At 46.3% G+C, this 19,843-nt stretch overlaps 1 protein-coding gene across 2 annotated transcripts in view; it reads right to left on the reverse strand.

Annotated features, from left to right (window-relative positions):
* LOC132909437 (protein O-mannosyl-transferase TMTC2-like) overlaps window positions 1–19,843 on the reverse strand; it is a 172,448-nt gene that overhangs the window by 78,039 nt on the left and 74,566 nt on the right. For both annotated transcript variants that reach the window (XM_060964289.1, XM_060964288.1), the window contains exons 2-5: window positions 12,825–13,065; window positions 11,574–11,870; window positions 5,665–6,547; window positions 851–965 (exon numbers count right to left, since the gene is read on the reverse strand). In XM_060964289.1, coding sequence (XP_060820272.1) covers window positions 851–965; window positions 5,665–6,547; window positions 11,574–11,870; window positions 12,825–13,065 — 1,536 coding nt within the window. The remainder of the gene's footprint in view (window positions 1–850; window positions 966–5,664; window positions 6,548–11,573; window positions 11,871–12,824; window positions 13,066–19,843) is intronic.

A 19,843-nucleotide genomic window follows, 5' to 3' on the forward strand; every position in this document is an offset into this window, starting at 1 on the left:
GACAATCGGCGGAATTTCACGATGTGTACCGATTTTCCGCCACGGATCAGCGATTCCTTCGACCTTTATTTCCAACGAATCGCACAACGTCGGGCGTCCCGTCGGCCCCTGGCCTTTCTCTGCATTTCGGACACTGCCGCGCCACCGGCTGCTTAAGTCAGGAGAGACTTCATTGCTTGCAAGATTTGCGGAGCGGCAACGCTTTGCTCGTGGATTACGCAAATTCGACAGTCGTCCCTGGATCCGGGGTCAGCGTCCACTCTGTGCTACGTATCGCGAAGCGAGTACGCGACGAGGGAAACGGAAGTTGCCTGGGACGATCGCGTTACGTTCAGTCGGAGACAAGATGAAATTCGAAAGCCTGCGTGGCAGGGTGTTCCGCGTTCCAGGATTTTAGAATTTCGGATGTTAGGATTTTCAGTGACCGAGGCGGGATTCGCGACACGTAGCAAACAGAGGGACAAGGCAAAAGTTTCCGCCATTGTATGGCGTCTCATAAATCTTGGATGACGAAATATACGGAGCGTGGAATTCGGATTCACTGCGAGCTTTCTCATAATGAAACTTCCTCTGTCGAACGGGTGTGTATCGCGCGGACGCCTTGGAAAATTGACTTCCAACTCTGTTTGCCTTACTAAGCAACTCTAAATATCGCCGAGTTTAATCAAAGAAGACTTGGAAAAAGTAATGAGAGGGTTTTTAGATAAACTCGTCCCGTGTTTATCCCCTGTTTACCGTGTTAAAACGAGATCGAGGTTGCTCTTTCCTACACTGGGCGCCATTAGCAGCGAAAAAAGAGAGAAGGCAAACAGCAAAGTGGATTATTGGGACTGCACGTGGCTGTACTTACAGATTGTAGTGTACGTCCGCCATGTTCGGTCGATAGCGGAGCGCCTGGACGAACGCCTCCTCCGCCTCCGCGACGCGTCCCTGGGCGCTCAGCACACTGCCCAAATTACCATAAGCTGTAACAATCACAACGGAACATTTGTTACAACAGGGCCACACCGACGAAACGAAAAAAGTAACGGTTGCTACAAAAGGGAAATATTACTTCCTTTTCGATACTATCGCGTTTATTTATACGCCAGCTATAGAATTTAGCAACGACATAAATTTCCTCGTTATTCTGTCTCTGCGACTCGAATCTTCAAACAGCATCGTACATCACGAGAGTACACGAGAAACGATACGTCTCTCCATGATAGATTTTTAAAGGTGGCGCACAACTTCTTCTTGAAAAGCAATAAGACGCGATACAGGCACGGTCGAGACTCTTTCTCCATCCCCGGGGTTCCTTCTTTTTCCCCCGACTTCTTTCTCGGTTCTTTGTATTTACGAGCAATAAACCCGCGTGCACACGCGATCGTCGGTGCACACCGGATAGCGCGAATATCGTGCCACAGCGCACACCGTTGTAGCGAGCTCGCTTCCGCTTTTTATCTTCGACCAACAATATCGACTGTAAAACATTTTCCAGACCTTTCCGTCGCTGATTTGGACCGATGGCTACTCGAGCAGAGAGTAATAAATGAATCCGGGATCGTAAAGTTGCCCTGCAAACGCGTCACGGACCGATCCACCTTCCACGATTCCTCGTTTCCTTTCAATTCGAGAAATCGCAGGTGCGCTTTCGTTACACTTGGAATAGCTGCTACAAAGTTACTCAAAACTATCGACTTCGGCGTTCGCGATAGAAAGTTTTGAAATTTTGTTTATCGATCCTTACAAAGTATCTTTGGCGATGATAGCGCTGCTGCAGTTTGAATGAAAATTTTAAGAAATGAAGTTTTGTGTAAAAGAAGTTTCGCTAGAAGGAAGATTACAGCGGATAAAAGAACAAGTAGATTACACGACATTGCCTTAAATAAGGTTTACTATTACGCGAAGTACAGCTCTTTCCCGGCTTTGCGAGGTCCCTGTACGATTATTTAAAAAGCTCTTGTATCTTCACGCTTCAAATTATTTTTCATTAGTACTTTAAATACTACCGCGCCGTGTGGTTTTAAGGTGGATATAATCTGATTACGGGCTCTGTCCGTGCACAAACGTAAGCAAGAAATAATTTCCATTAGCAAACAGTTCTCCTCTCTAGGGATTGTTCAAACGTGCAAACATTTAGTCACCTAACGCGTCTTTTAGAAACGAATAATAAACCGCTCGAACTCCATATAAAAATTAAATCGTCGGGAAAAATTCTTAAACGACCCTGGTACCTTTTTAAATTCTCGAATCGTTCTCGAGTCGACTTTCTTCGAGCGTTTCCTGTTTCGTTCTCGAGTCCTGAATCAAGCTCGCGTATTTAGAGCGCGTCGCGTTGGTCGGTGGCACGCTGCAGCGTTTGTCGTTAACGACATCGGGCCACGGTTCGAAAATTTTCGCCGTGCTTGGAAAAATAGGGAAAATCCCGCTCGTTCTACATTTTTCCCACGATCGAGTGTCCTTCGGTCCTTTGCGCAACGGTGGTTCGATCCAGTTAGCCGTTTCTTTTCAATTGCGACCGTGGCGAATGGGAAAGTGGAGCGCGCGCGAGCCAGCGAATTAAAGAGCACCGTGCACTGACTGTGCGATGTAAATGAACCGAATGATAGATTGAACGTCATAGGACGAACAAAAAGAAACGCGCCTCTTTAGAACGTTGAGCAAAATAATGGAGAGAAACGGGGCACGATGTGGCCGAGTGAAATGCGAACGCGAAAGAAACGATCGACGAAGAAAACACGGCCGAATGGAACTACGAAATCGGAAAATGATTATCCGTTATTATGCATTGCCGCCTCGCACAGTTTCTAGTATATCATCGAACAAAATTCCTTTAAACGCTTCAACTAATTTACGTCTTCCGCTTGTTCAACGTTTTCCCTATCTTCATATACCTGGTTCTCCTGCCATTATTTTAACACCGAAATAAAAATACGATGCTTCTACGCCGGTAACACGGCGATAATCCACAAGCGGCGAGGTTGGCATTTTAAATCAGTCGCGATAAATAAACGCGATAAATCGCCGCAGAGCATATTTCATCGTCGTGCGATTCTATCGAATGCCGCGTTTCGTGCTACCCTCCACTGAGCTACGGCCCGATTTTACGCTCGTAACGCGATCGCTGGCTTCCTCCCTTGAAAATCGAACCCCTGATTCTTTCCCTCGAGTCACGTTCCAGTAGACTCGCGCCTAATCGTCTTCGCCGGGCGGAGGAAAAGTCGCGTTAGCGGAGGAAAATACCGGTCAAATAGACCTTCGATGGGATGGTCATCGTGCCAGCTAAAGCGAGTACAAACGACATCACGTACCGTAGACCTGGCTGACTTTGAAGCGAGATAGAGCGTAGAAGAGGAAAAGAAAAAGTAAAGAATCGAGGAAAGGGAAGGAATCGACCGCAGAGTTTGTTGGACCAAGGTTCCATCCGGGATCTTCTATTTGTTGGCCAAGCCTGCTCTAACTCTGCGTCGTCTAACTTCAATAAACCAACGATCGATATGTTCCTACGTGATTGAATAAGGGATTACGTGGATTATTTAATAGGGAAGTTAAGTTTCGAATCGATCGAATAATTTCTCTGCTGGTTAAAACTTCAAAGAGAAGAGAATTAAGCGATTAAATAGAGTGCAAAAGCCAGTGGTCGCTGTTGCAGCATACGAAGCCTATCAACTTAAAACACAAATCTTTTTTTTTTAATCATAGCATACGTGGTGTGTTGTCCCTTGCGGTAATGTTAACCTAATCTTCATTACCATTTCTCATATTTCTATTTTTCAAGGAAACACAGCGTCGAGCTGCTTGTCATTCCTAAACTCTCCCACGTCAAACAATCACACATTCTACATTACACAGCGGCAGTTACGTGACTCGAGTTATATCAAAATTCGCTCTCGCTCCATTTAATTTCCCGCCAAAAATCATTCAAAGGAAAACTGGTATCGATCTAAGTACGTTCGATGGTCCTTAATAATGTAATGTAATGTAATGATGACCCTTAGTAACGTTTCTAACTACGTCGATCCTTACACTCTTGGTCTACTATGTACCTAGTTTTTACCTCGGCCATTAAAACGATCCGCGAAGAAAGGCTTGTGACCGGACGGATATAGGTGACACGAGAGAAGGGTTGTCGGTGGTGTTTCAGCTTCGGTTCGCGTGACCGCCTCTCGCCCCTGCCAGCCGGCACCCTTTTGACGCGAAGATTAAAAGGGAAACAAAGGTGAAACTCGACAAAGCAGGTATGGAGCATCGTTGAAACGGTCGTCCGGCCAGCTATGTTTCCAAGAACATTGTCTATTCGAGGGAACTGTGACTCGCCGGAACTCGGTGAAACGAAACGACCGCGATAATAGCGTTCGGAAACTGAGGTGGAACCGGGCTCGGTGACAAACGGAATCCAAAGGATGCATCGGACCACCTACGGGTAATTAGGAGGCTAGGGGTGCGATATGAAGTTCAGATCGGTTAGATAAAGCCGGTAAAAACGGCCGGAGGTGGACAAAAACGGACAGAGACGGATAAGCGAAACGATAAAGCTCAAGTAGAGAGGGAGAGAGAGTGAGAGAGAGAGAAAGTCGCTAGGGAAACCGATGCACTTCGGGTCTCGAGGGACCCGTATCACTGATTCATCGAGCGAGAGTAGCTGAGTAAAGAGAAGCCAAGGAGAGAGGATTACAAATATTTTAGACGATATATTAAAGTTTGGAAAGAGGTGGGGTAAGTTGATCGGAAGATGTTCGATGTATTTATAACTTTATCAGGATACATGGAAAAAGGTAACTGACGCAGCGGATAGACAACGATGCAAATTATAAGGGCAGAGAGGAACGCGTGTATTCGCAATAACGCGAATAACGTGGGAGAGGCGATGCGACAAATAGAGGGAAAGATAAAACGATCGTGCGGGGTATAGACACGGCAGTAAAGGTACAAGAGGACGCGTCTAGCGGAGATATATAAAAACAACGACGAAGACGGATAAGGACTGAGGACGATAAAAAGTGGACAGGTGGCGGAGGAGGGTACGAAGCGACTCTCGTCGAGCTGGTATTGCATGTCGCGTATCCAGCTCAGCCGGCAATTTTATGTACACGGTAGGCGGATCGTCGGTCAGCCGACAAGTTGAAGATGAGAGGCTGGATAGCAGGGGGTCAGCCGCGCGCCGTCGAAATGAGTTGCCGTAGAGAAAACTGCCAGCGATATTCGAGCGACACGGGCGGAATTTCATTTTTACATTGTGCTATATATTTCGTCCTTGCGGACATATCTGTCTTCGATCATCAGCCGGCTTTATCATTAGCACGCGACTCCCTATTATCGTTATCTTTTTAATTCATCCGCACGTGCAACCTATCTTTATTACTTCTCCCAGCGACTGCGGTACAGAGGGGACACCGGGCAAGTAATTAAAATGTTAATAGCTCGGTAAAGTGGCAATTGTTGCTGGCTGACGTATTCAACATTGAATATAAAATACGACGGAATACGATGTTCGATGCTTGGAAAAAATTTAACGATGAACTGCGTATGTTAGTTGTATGTCCCTTGGGTATATAACTTTCAGAGTCGGATAATAACTGTCACGAATAGGAGACCTTATGTTCCCCCTTGCAGAAGTAAGTCTCGCAATAAAATTCCCATTAATCGATACGAAGAGGAAAATAATGAAGGGAAGGGACTCACCTTTTGGAGGGTTCACGTGCAGAGCCGATCTATATAGGCTCTCCTCGTCGAACCAGTCGGCGTTCCTTAATAACGTCTTAGCCGACATCAGACAAACGAGTACCGCCGTGGCTAGCAGCACTGCCCTGCCTTTCCTTCTCGATCCGTGTCTTCTTGCTATCTGATAACATCCAGAGATCGCGGCTCCGACGATCAAACACGCGCCCACGCTCGGTAAATAGAGAATCCTCTCGGCTATGACGAAGCCCACGTAAAAGAACAAATTGCTAGCCGGTAGGAAGGGAAGCACGAGGAAACCGAGGGACGCGGCGACACTACTCGCTGCTGCCTGTCTGCTGGCGAATCCGTTGCTCCAGATTAATCCATTGTTAGGCCTCTTCGCGCAGTAACAATCACCGATCGGCCCGTTGTTATTGTTGTTCGCCGCTCGACACCCATCCGTGTGACATCCTCCTGTTCGCCTGCCGGCACACACGGGACACCTGGACGACATGGAACGAGGATATTGCACGAGATGTAGACTAGTCTCCCGGACTGGTCGACGAAGCGTCTTGATCGTCCAGATCGAGGCGCCGATTAGCGCAGTGTACAAACAGGCGGATTCGAGGTTTCTCGCGTCAAGGAGGCTCGTGATTCGCGGCACGGCGTCCATGGACCAGTCGAAGCTTAGTGTATTGGGACAAAGTAACATCCTGGCGCTTGCTGCTGGTAGGTAGAGGAATGTAAGACCGCGTGTCAGGCGAGATGGGTGCCTGGCGGTCGGATTGTCCGCGCTCGCGAATTCTGGCCTCGTGCCTGTAATCCTCAGTCTACCAAGAACCAACAATGCCAAACTTCCAGACACGATGCCGATGCTACGTGAGCGAGTCAAGCCGCAATTCACCTGGAAATACAAATAGTCCAAATCAATTATAAGTTGTGCGCGTTGGATACATAATTTCTGATCAGTCAACTGTGTCATGTTCTATTTTCTATCGTGTACGTAAACGAAAGGTTTCGTTGCTGCTCGGTAATTGGTAATAAGATATTCCTAGTCAGTGATTTGAATAAATGAATGGTGCATCGGGCGAGTAATTCATCACGATCTAATGGTTGTCGTGCGTTATGAAGTATGTACATGATTTTTAATCGAATGGTATGAAACCGTTGACAGACGCGAATCACGGCGAATGAAGATTAATTAAGGGCCGTCATGGTTACGAGCGCCAATATCGATGTTCATCCATAATTAAACGAGGAATCTTAATAATAATTGCACGTGTTTCGACCAAACAGCTGACTCATCTCTCGTCGTCGGTTGTAAATTAAACTGAACGATTTGCATCCGGCGACGGTTTCCAAAGTAATTTGACTAGGAAACGAAACCAGTCTGTATCTCTATCGGTCAAAAGACTCGCTCTTTCATGTCGAAAACATTAATTTAAAAGAGCTACCCTTTGGAAACCGTGTGTTTTCAACAAGTCGACGTGATGGGGAGCAACGAACGTCGGCACGTATTTTCCTGTCTTTATTTCAGGAAACTAGACGCGTTCGTATATCGTACGCGGTCAAACACCGAGCGAGTAGATGACGCGTCCTACTCGAAAAAAAGAGCGCCGTGGATAGAAAAACCGCGGTTGTAGACCGCAAATATCGATTCGCGTCTATTTTTCCATTTGCCAGCTTCGTGATAGACAGAGAGAACACTCTTTCGTGATCATAAACAGGATCGAAAAGCATCATGATGACTCGTGTGGCAACGTATGGCAGGTTCGTGTCGAACGCGTGTTCGCGTCTGGCAGATGACCGACGGAAGAGGAGAATTCGTTCGATCGGGTTTGGCAAATGAAGCGCCGATATAACACGGTGAATTTCGTTCTTCGACGATTTGTAGATAGCGGTACGAGCGAAATAACAGTGGAAGTAGAACGAAAAAGAAACAAAAGGGAGCGGAAAATTGTTGAACAAGGAAATATAATTTTATAGCAGGTTACAAGAAAATCGCGGGAAAGGCGTGCACGGCACGCTTAATCGACGCGATGCTCTCGAAAGCCGGCGCGGCGTTCCGTGCAAATGAAAAGTAACGTCGAAAGCTTTTAAAGCGAACCGTAGTGCGGTGTAATGCGAAAGCGACATTTTAATGGTAAATTGCGGGGCCGCGGAAGAAGTCGTGGGCGATAATTGCGAGCTCCAGAATTGTAACCGGCCTGGCTTTGTTTCACGCCGATGCTAAATTCGCGATAGATTCGTACGAACGTTCTTCCTTCCCCTCTTAACGATGCTTTTAATATTACCACACCGACGAAAAATTGGATGCGACGGGACCCTCTATTGACTAAATCGTCTCGCTTCCATTGAATAGTAAAATAGTTTTTATCAGTCACCGTGGCAGTAGGAATTACGGACAACGGTTGACCGTGAACCGAACGAATATTCGTGTTAGACCAGATAACGAGCGAAGAAAGATTCACAAGATACAAGTAGATTAATCTGACTAGTATCGCGCGAAAGGTCTAATTGCACGTGGCAAAGAATATATATATAGTAGAGAGAAAATTATTTATATATTTCATTGTCAAACGTAGTTTTCATTGCTTCACGCTATATTCGGTGAGAAGAATCTGTGCAACTCAAGATTACTATATCACCTTGGTAACTAGAAGGGACGTTTACAGCAAGAGCACAAGGGTCCTGTTCTTTCATTGAATAAGAATGGAACGGTATGCGAAACTATGAGATACCATGAACGAAGGTCGAAAACTTAAGCAACATAGAAGTACCGTATTGTTACAGCTTTTGAAGAAAACAAGTTTGAGGGAAAGCCCGGAAAATCGAGGAGTTATGCTCGAGCCGCGGCGAATTCGGGCTAATCAAGGGACGATAGCTCTCACAGGGTAGAACTTTTGGCAAGTTTGCGACGCACGAGTCGAGAAGGAATAATTCGCTACGGTAATGTAACCCAGTTACACAGCGTCGCTGACATTTTCGGTGCCGCGATAAACCGGGAATTCTGGTTTGAAGTTCGACGAATAAAGGACGCCTTTGACAAGAAAGCCGATTAACGAGGATTTAAGCAGAGCTACGTGAGCCTCCGTCGTAAATGAATGGAAATTGCTCTCTGTCGTTTTATTAATAATTCTCTTGGAACGTGCCGAAGCTCTTTCCTTCTCTTTGATTTCTAACTCGATGGCTATACTCTCTTTCATATCTTCTAGTTAATTACTTATTTATTTGTTTATTAACGATTTAATAAAAAATTGTTCAGTAGGAACACATACAATCATCGTCATTATGTATACACAAGCAAAACACGAACATGACACCGTTCACAGGTGATATGCGAGGAGAAAGTTAAGAACTTTGGCGAATTCGTTAACATTCATAATGACCACGTTGACGCAATTAAAAGGACCATAAACAGCGTGAGGTAGTTAGTGATTCTTGTATGAGAAGAAGACGATATCTCAAGCCGGCCCAAGAAACGTAGAATTTTGAGACAGGATAGAATTTCGCAGCTTCTAAGTATACCGTTTAGTACTTCGCGTGCAACTAGCGGGTCCATTGTAAGACGTGGATGCTTGAGCGATATTAGAATAAGTTTAAGGTGGCTAACACTTAAACTTGTTTGATAAAGAAACGAGTGGATGAATTCGTAATAGCAAAATATATTGAAACAAGTATAAGTACAGAGATAGTGTATGCGAATTCTGATCGTCGCTCGCTTAATGTAACAATATCAAAAGAATATCATAGGGAGCACGTTGATACATTTATATTAACGGATGTTATCACAAAAAGTTAATCTTCTTGTGTAACTCTAGCTGAAGGTTACAAGAGCAATAACAATCTACTCATAATATTTTTTGTTTGTAGACCTTGTAGCCTAAAACAACGTTAGTATTCAAGGTCACAATAATATGGATCTCTCCCAGTCTTGAATTTTTTCCAGTTCAATCCGGGAACTTTTTCTACTGCCATGGGCCGCTACAAGTCGATACATAGTAGACGAATAGTTATGGACAATAGTTAGAACACAAGCAACATAAAATTATACTTTCAAGAAACGGAACAAAGATGAAAGAAAATAAAAGAATAGAGTCAGCAGAAATCTCCATAGAAAACTGTTTTATTCTAGTCGAAAAATGGTTAACTCTCGTCTATCTTGAATTTTGAGACGACGCGACTCGACGGAACAACGGCGAACAAGTGTGCCATAATAAGAGGAAAAATATGGACGATCAAGAGCAAGAAAGATAAAACAGGGACAACTGGATAGGACAGAAAGGAAGAACTACCGAGAGATCGGCCTCTCGCGCGGCGCTACACTCGGAAGGGTGTCAGGAAATGCGAACGACCCTTGGCACCCCTCCAACGTTCGTCGGCTGGTTGGCTGGTCCACGACATGCATCACGCCAGGCGTCTGATGCATCCAGCGCATCCGGATACGATGTGCAGGAGAAAAGCGAACGCCTGGAGGTTCAGAGTCGAAGGGTCTAGCCGTGTGTCTGGAGGTGGTTGAAGGTGGTTAAAGCCGTCTAGAATCAGGGCGTGGGGAAGCTAAAGGTGGCTCACCCCGTGCATCAGGCCACTGTCTCTGGCAGAATGCTGGCCTTGCTCTCTCGCGTTTGCACATGCTGCGTCATTATCGGTTACAAGGCTTGTCTTGTCTTGTGTACCCTTACCTTTTGTACCCTCGGCGGTTACCGTTACGCAGAGATAATGCACGCGTGCGTCTGAGATTCAAGAAACCAGGCGAGAATTTCTCGTTACATGTGCCTGTGGTGCACGTGCGTTAACTCCAATAGAGGATACGATATTCCGTACACGACGAATTCGATATTACGCCAGTTGGTTACGATTAGCGTTCTTGTATACGTTCACGAGTAATTATATAGAGTAGTAGAGTAATTGCACGACGTTATCGGTTGACGCCAGCAGGCCGGCATAATCCGTGCGCGGCTCGGGCCTCCTCGTCTTCGGACTCACCTACTTCCGCTCGTCAGCGGTAATTTGATTACGTCGTTCTACCGGTAGACCGGTCCATTTTCAGTTGTTAATATTCGTAATGGCAGGCGGATCCGCGCACTACCGCAATCCGGCGTAATGCAGCTCTCGAAACGTTAATTTACGATAATGTGTCCGAGGCACGTGAGATGCGAGCGACTTGCAATCGACGGTCTGTAAATGTTGCAACCTCGACTTTCCACCCGGTGGATCGTTCTTCCGGAGAAACCTCGCGATACGGAGAAAACACGAGACGAGGGAAAATCACGGCTCGTAAAATCTGATAGGCAGGATCTCACGGCCAGTCCATAAATCCCGGCTAGTTAGTGGCAGTTAAACTAGCTGTTCGACGAGGTCGTAGGTGATACGAAATTGAGTTGTAAAATGGAATTTCACGCGACCACCGACGCAACGAGAAATGTATCCGATACAAATACAAGTTTGGATCACGTATCGATAGTCTTTAGTCGTATACAGAATCCTCGTCGAAACGTTTAACCGTAGGGTTAATCCACGGAACTGTCGCATTCGTAATTGTGTTTCAAACACTCGTCGATGATGACAATGTCGCAAACCTAACCCAAATATGCAAGTAATCGCGTTTTGTTCCAAACACGACATCCTCCGTGAACAGCACGTACATCGTAAACACACGATACGTCAATTACAACATCCTACCGCTGTGCACCTCATCAGCGGGACTTACCCTAGCGCATTAGCAACCCTCGATCGATACGCCCTCCCCTTGCTTCGCGCAGTCTAATGAATTATCGATAAATAACTCCCATCGTCTTCCACGTAGCATCTTGTGTGCACAGTTTGCACCGTGTTAAACCACTCGATGCAAAATTGCGAGGATCCATCTCCCTTTATCGAGGCCTCTACCCAAGAAAAGGTCCCTGAAGAAATTTCTTGCAGTCTCTTACCTTTCGACTCGACTCGCCGCGACACAGTTCCCAGAGGAGACACAGAGCCAGCGAGGATATTCCCGTTTCCTTGGCGAGGGTAGCCAGGGTCGACGACACAAGGGCCAGAATCAAAGGAAATGGCGACCTGGTTCGCTCGCAGTGGGCGCTGTATGCGAGTAACGCTGACAAGGTCAACAGACAGGCGAGAAGATCGGCACGACCGACTACGCCGGCCACTGCTTCGCTGTGAATCGGATGCGCCGCGAACAGGAAGCCGGTGATCGCGTGGCCGAGATTGTTTCTTTCAGGCAATACCTGCAAAACGTGAAAAATTCTCGCTGAATTGCTGAACAATAGTACGCGAATTGTGCGTCTCTCCTTCATTGTTCGGGATACAGAGGCGGTGCGCTTTTTAACGCAATTTTTACGATCGAGGACAATGGACCAACTCTTATATGGAAAATAAGAATAGGATCGATTTAGATAGTCATCGGCGGTTTTTATTAATCTGTTAAATGTTGCAGCAACGCGAGCGTAGAATAGATAGATCGAGAAATGGTATTTTACAGGAGACGGATTCGATCGTTGGGAGTTTTGAACTAATTTGTTAGAAATGGAAATGGAATACGAATCGTTTCGTAACAAGACAATGACGTTTAATTGTCTCGCGCAGTTTTCGATATATTCGACGATTGTGCGGCAAGATAAAAACCGATTGCACTTATTCACGGAACGATCAGCGACAATGGCATTGCGGACGTTGTTATTCGGCGAGATTGAAAAAGCTGAAAGCACAGGACCGAGGCTCTTGAAACTTGAAACGAAACAACGGATTTCCCCTGGTAATCCCATTTCCATTACGATAACCATGGCAGGTGACACGCGTGGCCGTCAAGGGAGGACGGTGGACGTGGTCGCACGCGATTATTAACGTAATATTCCGGAATTAAATGGACTGGTAAAATTTTATTTCCAGCCAGTCGCCATAACGTCTGGTATTATCAAGTCTGCATGACGTACACTCTACAGGTGTCACTATTATCTCGTTTCCTGCTGCTCTGACGTAAAATCTGACCAACGCGATGCGCGCGACGGACGAGCAGCTTGTCCGGCTTTAATCGAAAAGCAGATGAACCAGTCGAATTCTCCGAGCCTCCAGCCCCTTCCCTCTTCCTATATCGAATTAGTTTCTCGTTTGAATAACCGATAAATTTCACCGAGCTTGTCAGCTTAATTAACGTTATTATACGCGAGTGGCGTGTGCTTTACCTTTCTGGCAACTCTGACCACAAGCACGGTGCAGGCAGCGTGTAGCGCAACGTTCACCAGATGATAGCCCCACGGTTCCAGGCCGCCCAGTAGATGATTCAGACGAAAGGTAGCCACGCAAAGAGGCCTGTAACTTCCGTGAGAGCCTCGATCGTTTAGTGGCGTGCCCCAGAAATCGTTCTCCAGCAGCCGGGACCACGGCGTGCTGGACAGCAGGTCCGGATTCGTCAGAATAGCTCTTCTGCGACAAAAATATAACACGATCTCGTTAGCGACGCTTTCATTCACACGTATTATACATGTCGGGTTCTCATTATGATTAGGGTTAGGGGCGTGTAATGAATCTTCACTGGGATTAGCCATCGTTGTTATGCAATCGAGGTAATGTTGATTAGCACAAGTGTGAGTATTACAGAATTGACAAGTAACCGCGGTGATTAGACACTAATGACAATGGTCCTAGGTTCGATAACGAATCCGCGGTCAACGGGATTGTATAATATTCTTTCCTCCAAAGTCTAGGTTTGACTCTTTATTAGAAACGTGAAATAGCCATAGATCGTGAAGACGCTGTTTTACTCGCTGATGAGAGAATGTGTCTCCGTCGCGATGATATTACAGAGGAAAGCTATGATGGGGTGTGTTTCAGGGCACCAGATCATCGGATTCGTCAAGGGCAACCCACGTTCAGAAAGTGAGGGAAATGGACGTTGCTGTTAATTGGTTAATTTCTGTGTTGATGGTTAGAGAAAGATGCTAGCCGCCCTTGAGAGAAAGTTGCTAGCGGGAAGCGTCGTTAGTGAGAAAAGCAGATTTCCCGTACCTTCTCGTAGTTAAGGAGTTAAGGACTGTTAAGTCCGTTTGAAGGACCTTAGTTAACTAAATCCTAAGAATTATAGTAGGTCCTCAGGCTAGCTGAACATGTCCTGTGGAGATGTATCGACATCTGGTAATCATCGTGCCTGAAGAATAGGGTCTGTGTGTGGCGAGCCACGGGGCAGAGACCATTGGAATGTTTATCGTCAAGTGTCTACAACTATTTCTTTTTAACGAGAGCTGTACAATTATTCTATACCTCTGTTAGGTAAGACGTTCATCCCGTGACGGCTGTTACGTTCGACGACTAGTTGTCGCCTCAAGCTCAAGCTCATTATCGCAAATCTCGGACACTTATAATTAAAGTATTGGGGATTTTCTAAAGAGTTCCAAAGAAAAGGCCCGGTGTCCTTCCATCTCTGATATACATATGAGGTGATATGGGGTGTAGTGCGTTAAATAATCACCCCGTGTTTAGGTCAACAATATATTTATTAACAAGTGCCTTTTTTTTGATCGCGTCGCGTATCGCTCTCGGTTTCGCTAGTCAATCTCGCTGCCCGGTTACAACTCGACTTTATCGCTTCCTGGTTCAAAGTTAACTCGATCGGATTCGATTCTATTCTTTTTGTCGCCCCTCAATATCCCCACTATCCACGCGTTTGTTAGGCGTTCGCGACCGTTGCCACGCGCGCCTTCTTCTCGAACATTCGGCGGAAGGACCATTGGGATATTGATGGCTCATTAGGCACTTCGCTTCAGCGATATACATTGTTGACGAGTGCCGTCACGTATATAATTTCAGATTAAAATATACTTTTAAACATATTTGAATACGGAACAAATCGTTAGTCATTAGTGTCATTCAAAATCGAACGAAATTCGACGGATCGTTTCGTTTCCACGGATTTGTCCAACGAACAGTGACAAGCAACACCGCGGGTCGTGGCATTTTAATCGACCCGCACGATCGATATTCATGAGCGTCGCGGTGTTTCGGGCTCGTCTCGAGGCTGTGATACCGCAGGCGACGCACCTGAGCCATCGTCGTCGACGGGGGAAATGGGAACAGGGCTCGATGAACACCGAGCCAATAATTTCGAATTCCACGGCCCTCCGATAAGCCCCCTCGCCCCTCAACGAGGATCGTATCGCATTTTCTACGTGAGCTAGCGATCCACGCTCGAGACGGCCACGATCGACAATGGAAGCAAACGCTGCGCTGGTTGGATTCTTCTTGCGTGGAATTTAGATCGAACACCTGTTCCCCTGTGTTACTATAATCGAGAAATCAAATAGACGAACGACGTTCGTTGATTATCGAAAGACAGTCTCCGCTATCTACTAAATTGTCGATAATCGATCGGTCCATTTGTGAAAACACAGTTATTAGTTTTGTAAATGATTTTCGTTCGACTTGTTGGGAAATATGATAAAACGGTAGTGATTTGGTTTCGAAGATAAATTAAATGATTTTCGTTTAAGAAGATTCAATCTTTTTGGCGCGTTATAACAGCAAATTGTTCGGTAAACGTAATTCGTTTTGTTCTAATGGCAAATTTATAAAGCCTTCGAGCGTGGCGATAATTCTCCCACATCATGTATCTACACATGTTTAACGTGTAATCTATATTTATGCAGCATTTGATTTCCTGATTACAAACACGTTGCGTAAACCTATCAGCTTTGGTGTCTGCTATTGTTCGAGGAAATTTGGACATGATTTTGGTATTGATCGTTAATATATATTGCTGTACAAAGTAACAATAATTTCTTCTCGTAGAAGAAATTGTTTCATATGTTTGTCGTCGTACAACGTCAGATTGGAGTAAGTTTCGTGCAGATTTCGAAAGTTTCGACACGTAAGTTTACCATAAGTTGTTCGGACGAAACAGTTGATCGTTGCGTAAGGGCGGCGTAAGATTTACGATGTCGCAAAATTCATTAGAATTCGGAACAATTCTGCGCGACGGTGCTCGAATTCTCTCGGTTTCCAGCGGGCGAAACACTCGACACATTTATATGAACGAACGGATGGCACGTAAACTTCCCTCGTCGCTGTTTATTTCAATTTCCGGATCCTGTCAGGCGACGGTACACGCGCTCACGCGAAATTCCAAAAGAAACACACAACCCCGTCGATATTGGAACACGCGCAACGTTACTCGCCCCTCCCCTTTTTCGTTATATTATTGGCCTCGTTAACGTCGATCGATTCGTCGAGCGTAAAACATTAACGGTCGGCGTTTGCTTGGAAATATGAATGTTTAATGAAAATTTTTCGTTCGACCGAAAATAAACAGTTTCCAGTCGAAATTCACGAGTCCACACTGTCAATAAAATCTTGTCCAGTGATTTTATAGTTACTATATTGTCCGGTGTGTTCAAATTCATATCGACGAAAAAGAAAAGAACGAAGAAAGGGAAAGAGAAAAAGGAAGAAAAATGGAGACGCCGATGACGACCAGGACCGAGATACGAGCAATTAAAGGGTAAAAGCAGATCCGCAGATCAACCTCTCGGAGGTCTCTAACGTTGGGTAATCCAAGGTATTAGTCGGAGGCATCGGTGATATTAAGCATCTGTCAGAACTGTCGCGAAACGGGGACACTCTTCTCTCTCTCCCTGGCTGGTTCCTCTCTCAGTGTGTACACGTTCGTGGTATTCCCCGGGGACTATTTCTGACAGTACACGTGACGTTAATGAAACTCGGTCCCCGGTCTAACGGAGCAGTTCGGAACGTGACTGCACGCGGAGGGTTCGCAAGGCTGCAAAGGGTACGTGTACGCTCTTCTGCAGCCCCTCGAGTCGACGGTAATACCAGTCCAACCCCTTTAAGCCTGGCCTCGTCGACTTACGTAAGGCTATGGGATACCGATTCAATTTTCCGTGGCTTCTTGTCGAATCGAAAAGCGCTTAGCTGCCGGTTAAATTAGAATTATTGGTCGGCCGTTACGGCGTCCGAGCGAATTAATAAATTACAGCGTGTGCCGGTCGCTCCGTAGAGCTTCTCCCTTTCTCTCTGCCCTGCGCGCTCGTCCAGACTCGATATAGATACCAGCGGCGATATTAAAATCGGCCGATGATTAATCTTCGTAATCGTGGTTGGGCCGCCGTACACCGAGCCACGCGAAAGAGGTGGAAAAGAGAGAACGACTAAGTAGGGGTGGATGGCGAGAACCGAGGCAGGGATGACTGTCCTATCGATTGCACCCGGTTTCTATAGCGAGTCAGCGCCTGAGCCGAGAGAAAGAAACGGCTGGCCGGTGTTACTTTAGGCTCGACGATCGACGATATTGCTGCCTCCCGTTTCCCCTGACGTCGCTTTTTTCTTCTCGCCGGCCAATTCGGCTTTTCTCCCTTTCTTTTTTTCCGTCCTGTCGCTGTTTCATCCTCGCTTCAGCCTTTGCTTCTCGTTTCACTTCGGTATTACGAAAATCGAGATTGCACGGCTCGGCTTCGATACACCTATCCCTTGACGGTAACCACTGATTTGAAAGGTGGACATCGGTGTCGCGACATAAATATTCATGCGTAATTTCGCGACAAATAACAATTTAATTTTGCGAAACGGCACATTTAATCTCAAATCGACAATAATTATTTATCGGATTCGTGAGGAAGCGGAGAGACACGCTGGCTGAGAGAGCGTATTGGGCGGAGAGGGAAACAAGTAAAGGGTGACTGCGCGTTAAATTCCCGCGGCAATGGACGGCGCGACGCTTCGTTTATCTTTGGCGAAATAATATTTCACACACGCGGCACTGACAAAATTCGATAACGTCCGCGGGCATGTTCGATGCGCGTCGGTGAAATTTTTCCCGCGATCCGCGAGCCCTTCTCGCGTTGATTCTCGCTAAGCCCCTGGGGGTAGCGCGACAAAATTCAGATACAGTCGGTGGTCACGGTCCCGTTCGACGCGATGCGACAGTAAGCAGCACCCGGTCGTAAATTGTCAGGTGTTACGATCGCTTTCTATCTCTCTCGTTGGCCACGGGGACGTGACTTTGCCGCTCGGATAAATAGAAATTCACGGGACACGATACGGGGATCGTTTCTTCGGGAGCGAGAAGCTGCCGCGTGATCCCCGGGGGATGATGCGGCGCCCAGCAATTTGCACGACATTCCCTCGCGTCGCCACCTCTTCGTCCTCCGTCTTGCGCGCCACCCTTCTTTCTTCTCTACTTCTCCTCGAGCAACCACTGGGAACGGATCCCATTCCGGGAGAACGAATCAACGACGGGGAAAGAGGGCGACAGTTTAGGTAGGATGCGGGGCCAAAGACGTCGGGAAGAACAATAAAAGGGCCGTAGTGTGAACCGTAGAAGAGAAAGAGCGCGACTACCTCGGTGAAGCTACATTATGTCGGGCATTTCCCAGAAGATGGTCCCTGGAGCGAGAACCGCGAAGATGCCGGTGAGGGAGGACCAAATAAATACCTGACTAAATCGTCCGGAAAACTCATTCCATCCCCGGGAGCGTTTTAGGAAACCTCGGCCGCAGCCGGCTCGTTCGAGCGGCACATCGCGCGCGCCCCGTTTACCTCGTCGCTACCGCTACCATTCTCCCCCACTGCCGCTGCTGTGTGCCATGCAATTTCGAAAGTGAGGCTTAAGCTACGGCTGCTAAGTGTGACGGAAGGAAAAAAGTGGCAGTCGTAAGTTAAGTCGTAAATACGCGCCACCGCCACGCGCGATCTACCGCGCAAACTCTTTCATTTATTCGCGTTCTTCGCTGAATAAGAAGTTGAAAAAAGAAAGTGACAGATGATGTTGAGACGTTTGAATTTGAGATGTCAGGGATTGATCAGCGAAGAAGGACGATTTGATGTTTCGGATGAATCGTATGACTGTTGGAATAGCGAAAGGCAAGGGTGGTGAATTTGTACGATTCTCGAGTGTACGTAAAGCGAATGCAAGCTCTTTGTCACACGCTGCCGGCACTCGCAATCTCGTGGTGCAATAAACTAGGGCTCTCACCGGATTCCTTGGCAAAACAGATTTTCTAGGCCGATGGCCTACATAAGTAACGGTAAACTTACTTCGCAGCCGTTGTCCTTTGCTCTCAGTTCTTCGATGACTCTATCTTTGACCGATAAATCAATTTATCCATTACCTCTCTGCCAACGAATCGATACACGGTAGAAATGTTACCGCGGACGAAAATAGCTAAGGAACAACATACCTAGAAATTAAATTATTTCCAAGAATATTTACCTATTACCGATCGAATAATCTTGCCATTAATACACTTAATGATTGTACATGCACGACTAATGACAAATTATTCAGCCGATAGAAAGTACCTTCGTTCACAGACATAACACGTCAGCCAATGTAGATGCTGTAACCGTACTACTCGCGTAATCGAGCGATCGTGGCTCGAGAAGATTCCGGAATACCCGTAAAATCGTTACACGGAGTAATCTCGCTTATTGAATATTTTACGAGCACCGGCAACATCTTAAGCGCGTGCTTCTACAGTAGTATAACCGCGAAATGGGTCAGACACGGTAATCAGGGGGCCAAGGAGGTTCGAAGCTGGTTTGCATCGTAAAACTACCATCGGGCTGCAAAATGAAGAAACAATAAGATATACCCAATTTCTGGCTCGTCTTTGGACTGTGTTTATATTTTTACACCATGTAATATTTGATCGACGATGTATTTTACGATCGCCGATCGTCATCCTGCTCGCCTAATTACACGTGGACGTGATTGTCAGAAATGCCGAGCAGTCGCTGAAGCCGAAAGATTCGCCAACTTTTGTCTTCCAAAAACTATTCGATACGCATCATCAACCACGATAAGATCCACAGACTTTCGTGTACCACGAAATAACGGAAGTTATTCAATCTCGAGGAGACGGGACCGCGAAGTCCATAAAGGCAAATATATCCCGCCCCTGGAGCGCGCATCGAGAATATTCAGAGAACTCGGTAAAACTGCGTCCGGACCGAGGCCACCGAGTAAATCATCGAGCGTTGCTACTGTTTTATTCGCGTATAAAGTTTCAATTTCAGGATTCGAAATTTATTAGCGGCGCAACTTTCGGCCACGCGAGTATCGACTAATGGCTGAGAAAGAAAACCGGCGAGTTTCACCGACGATGTTCGGTAATGTCGATTAAGCACTCACCCAGCAGGATATTACACGGTTACTTTTAGACCAGATAATCTATTTATCCACGTTTGGTCTATTCAT

This window comes from Bombus pascuorum, chromosome 8 (assembly GCF_905332965.1).
Source record: "Bombus pascuorum chromosome 8, iyBomPasc1.1, whole genome shotgun sequence".
NCBI classification, from domain to species: domain Eukaryota; kingdom Metazoa; phylum Arthropoda; class Insecta; order Hymenoptera; family Apidae; genus Bombus; species Bombus pascuorum.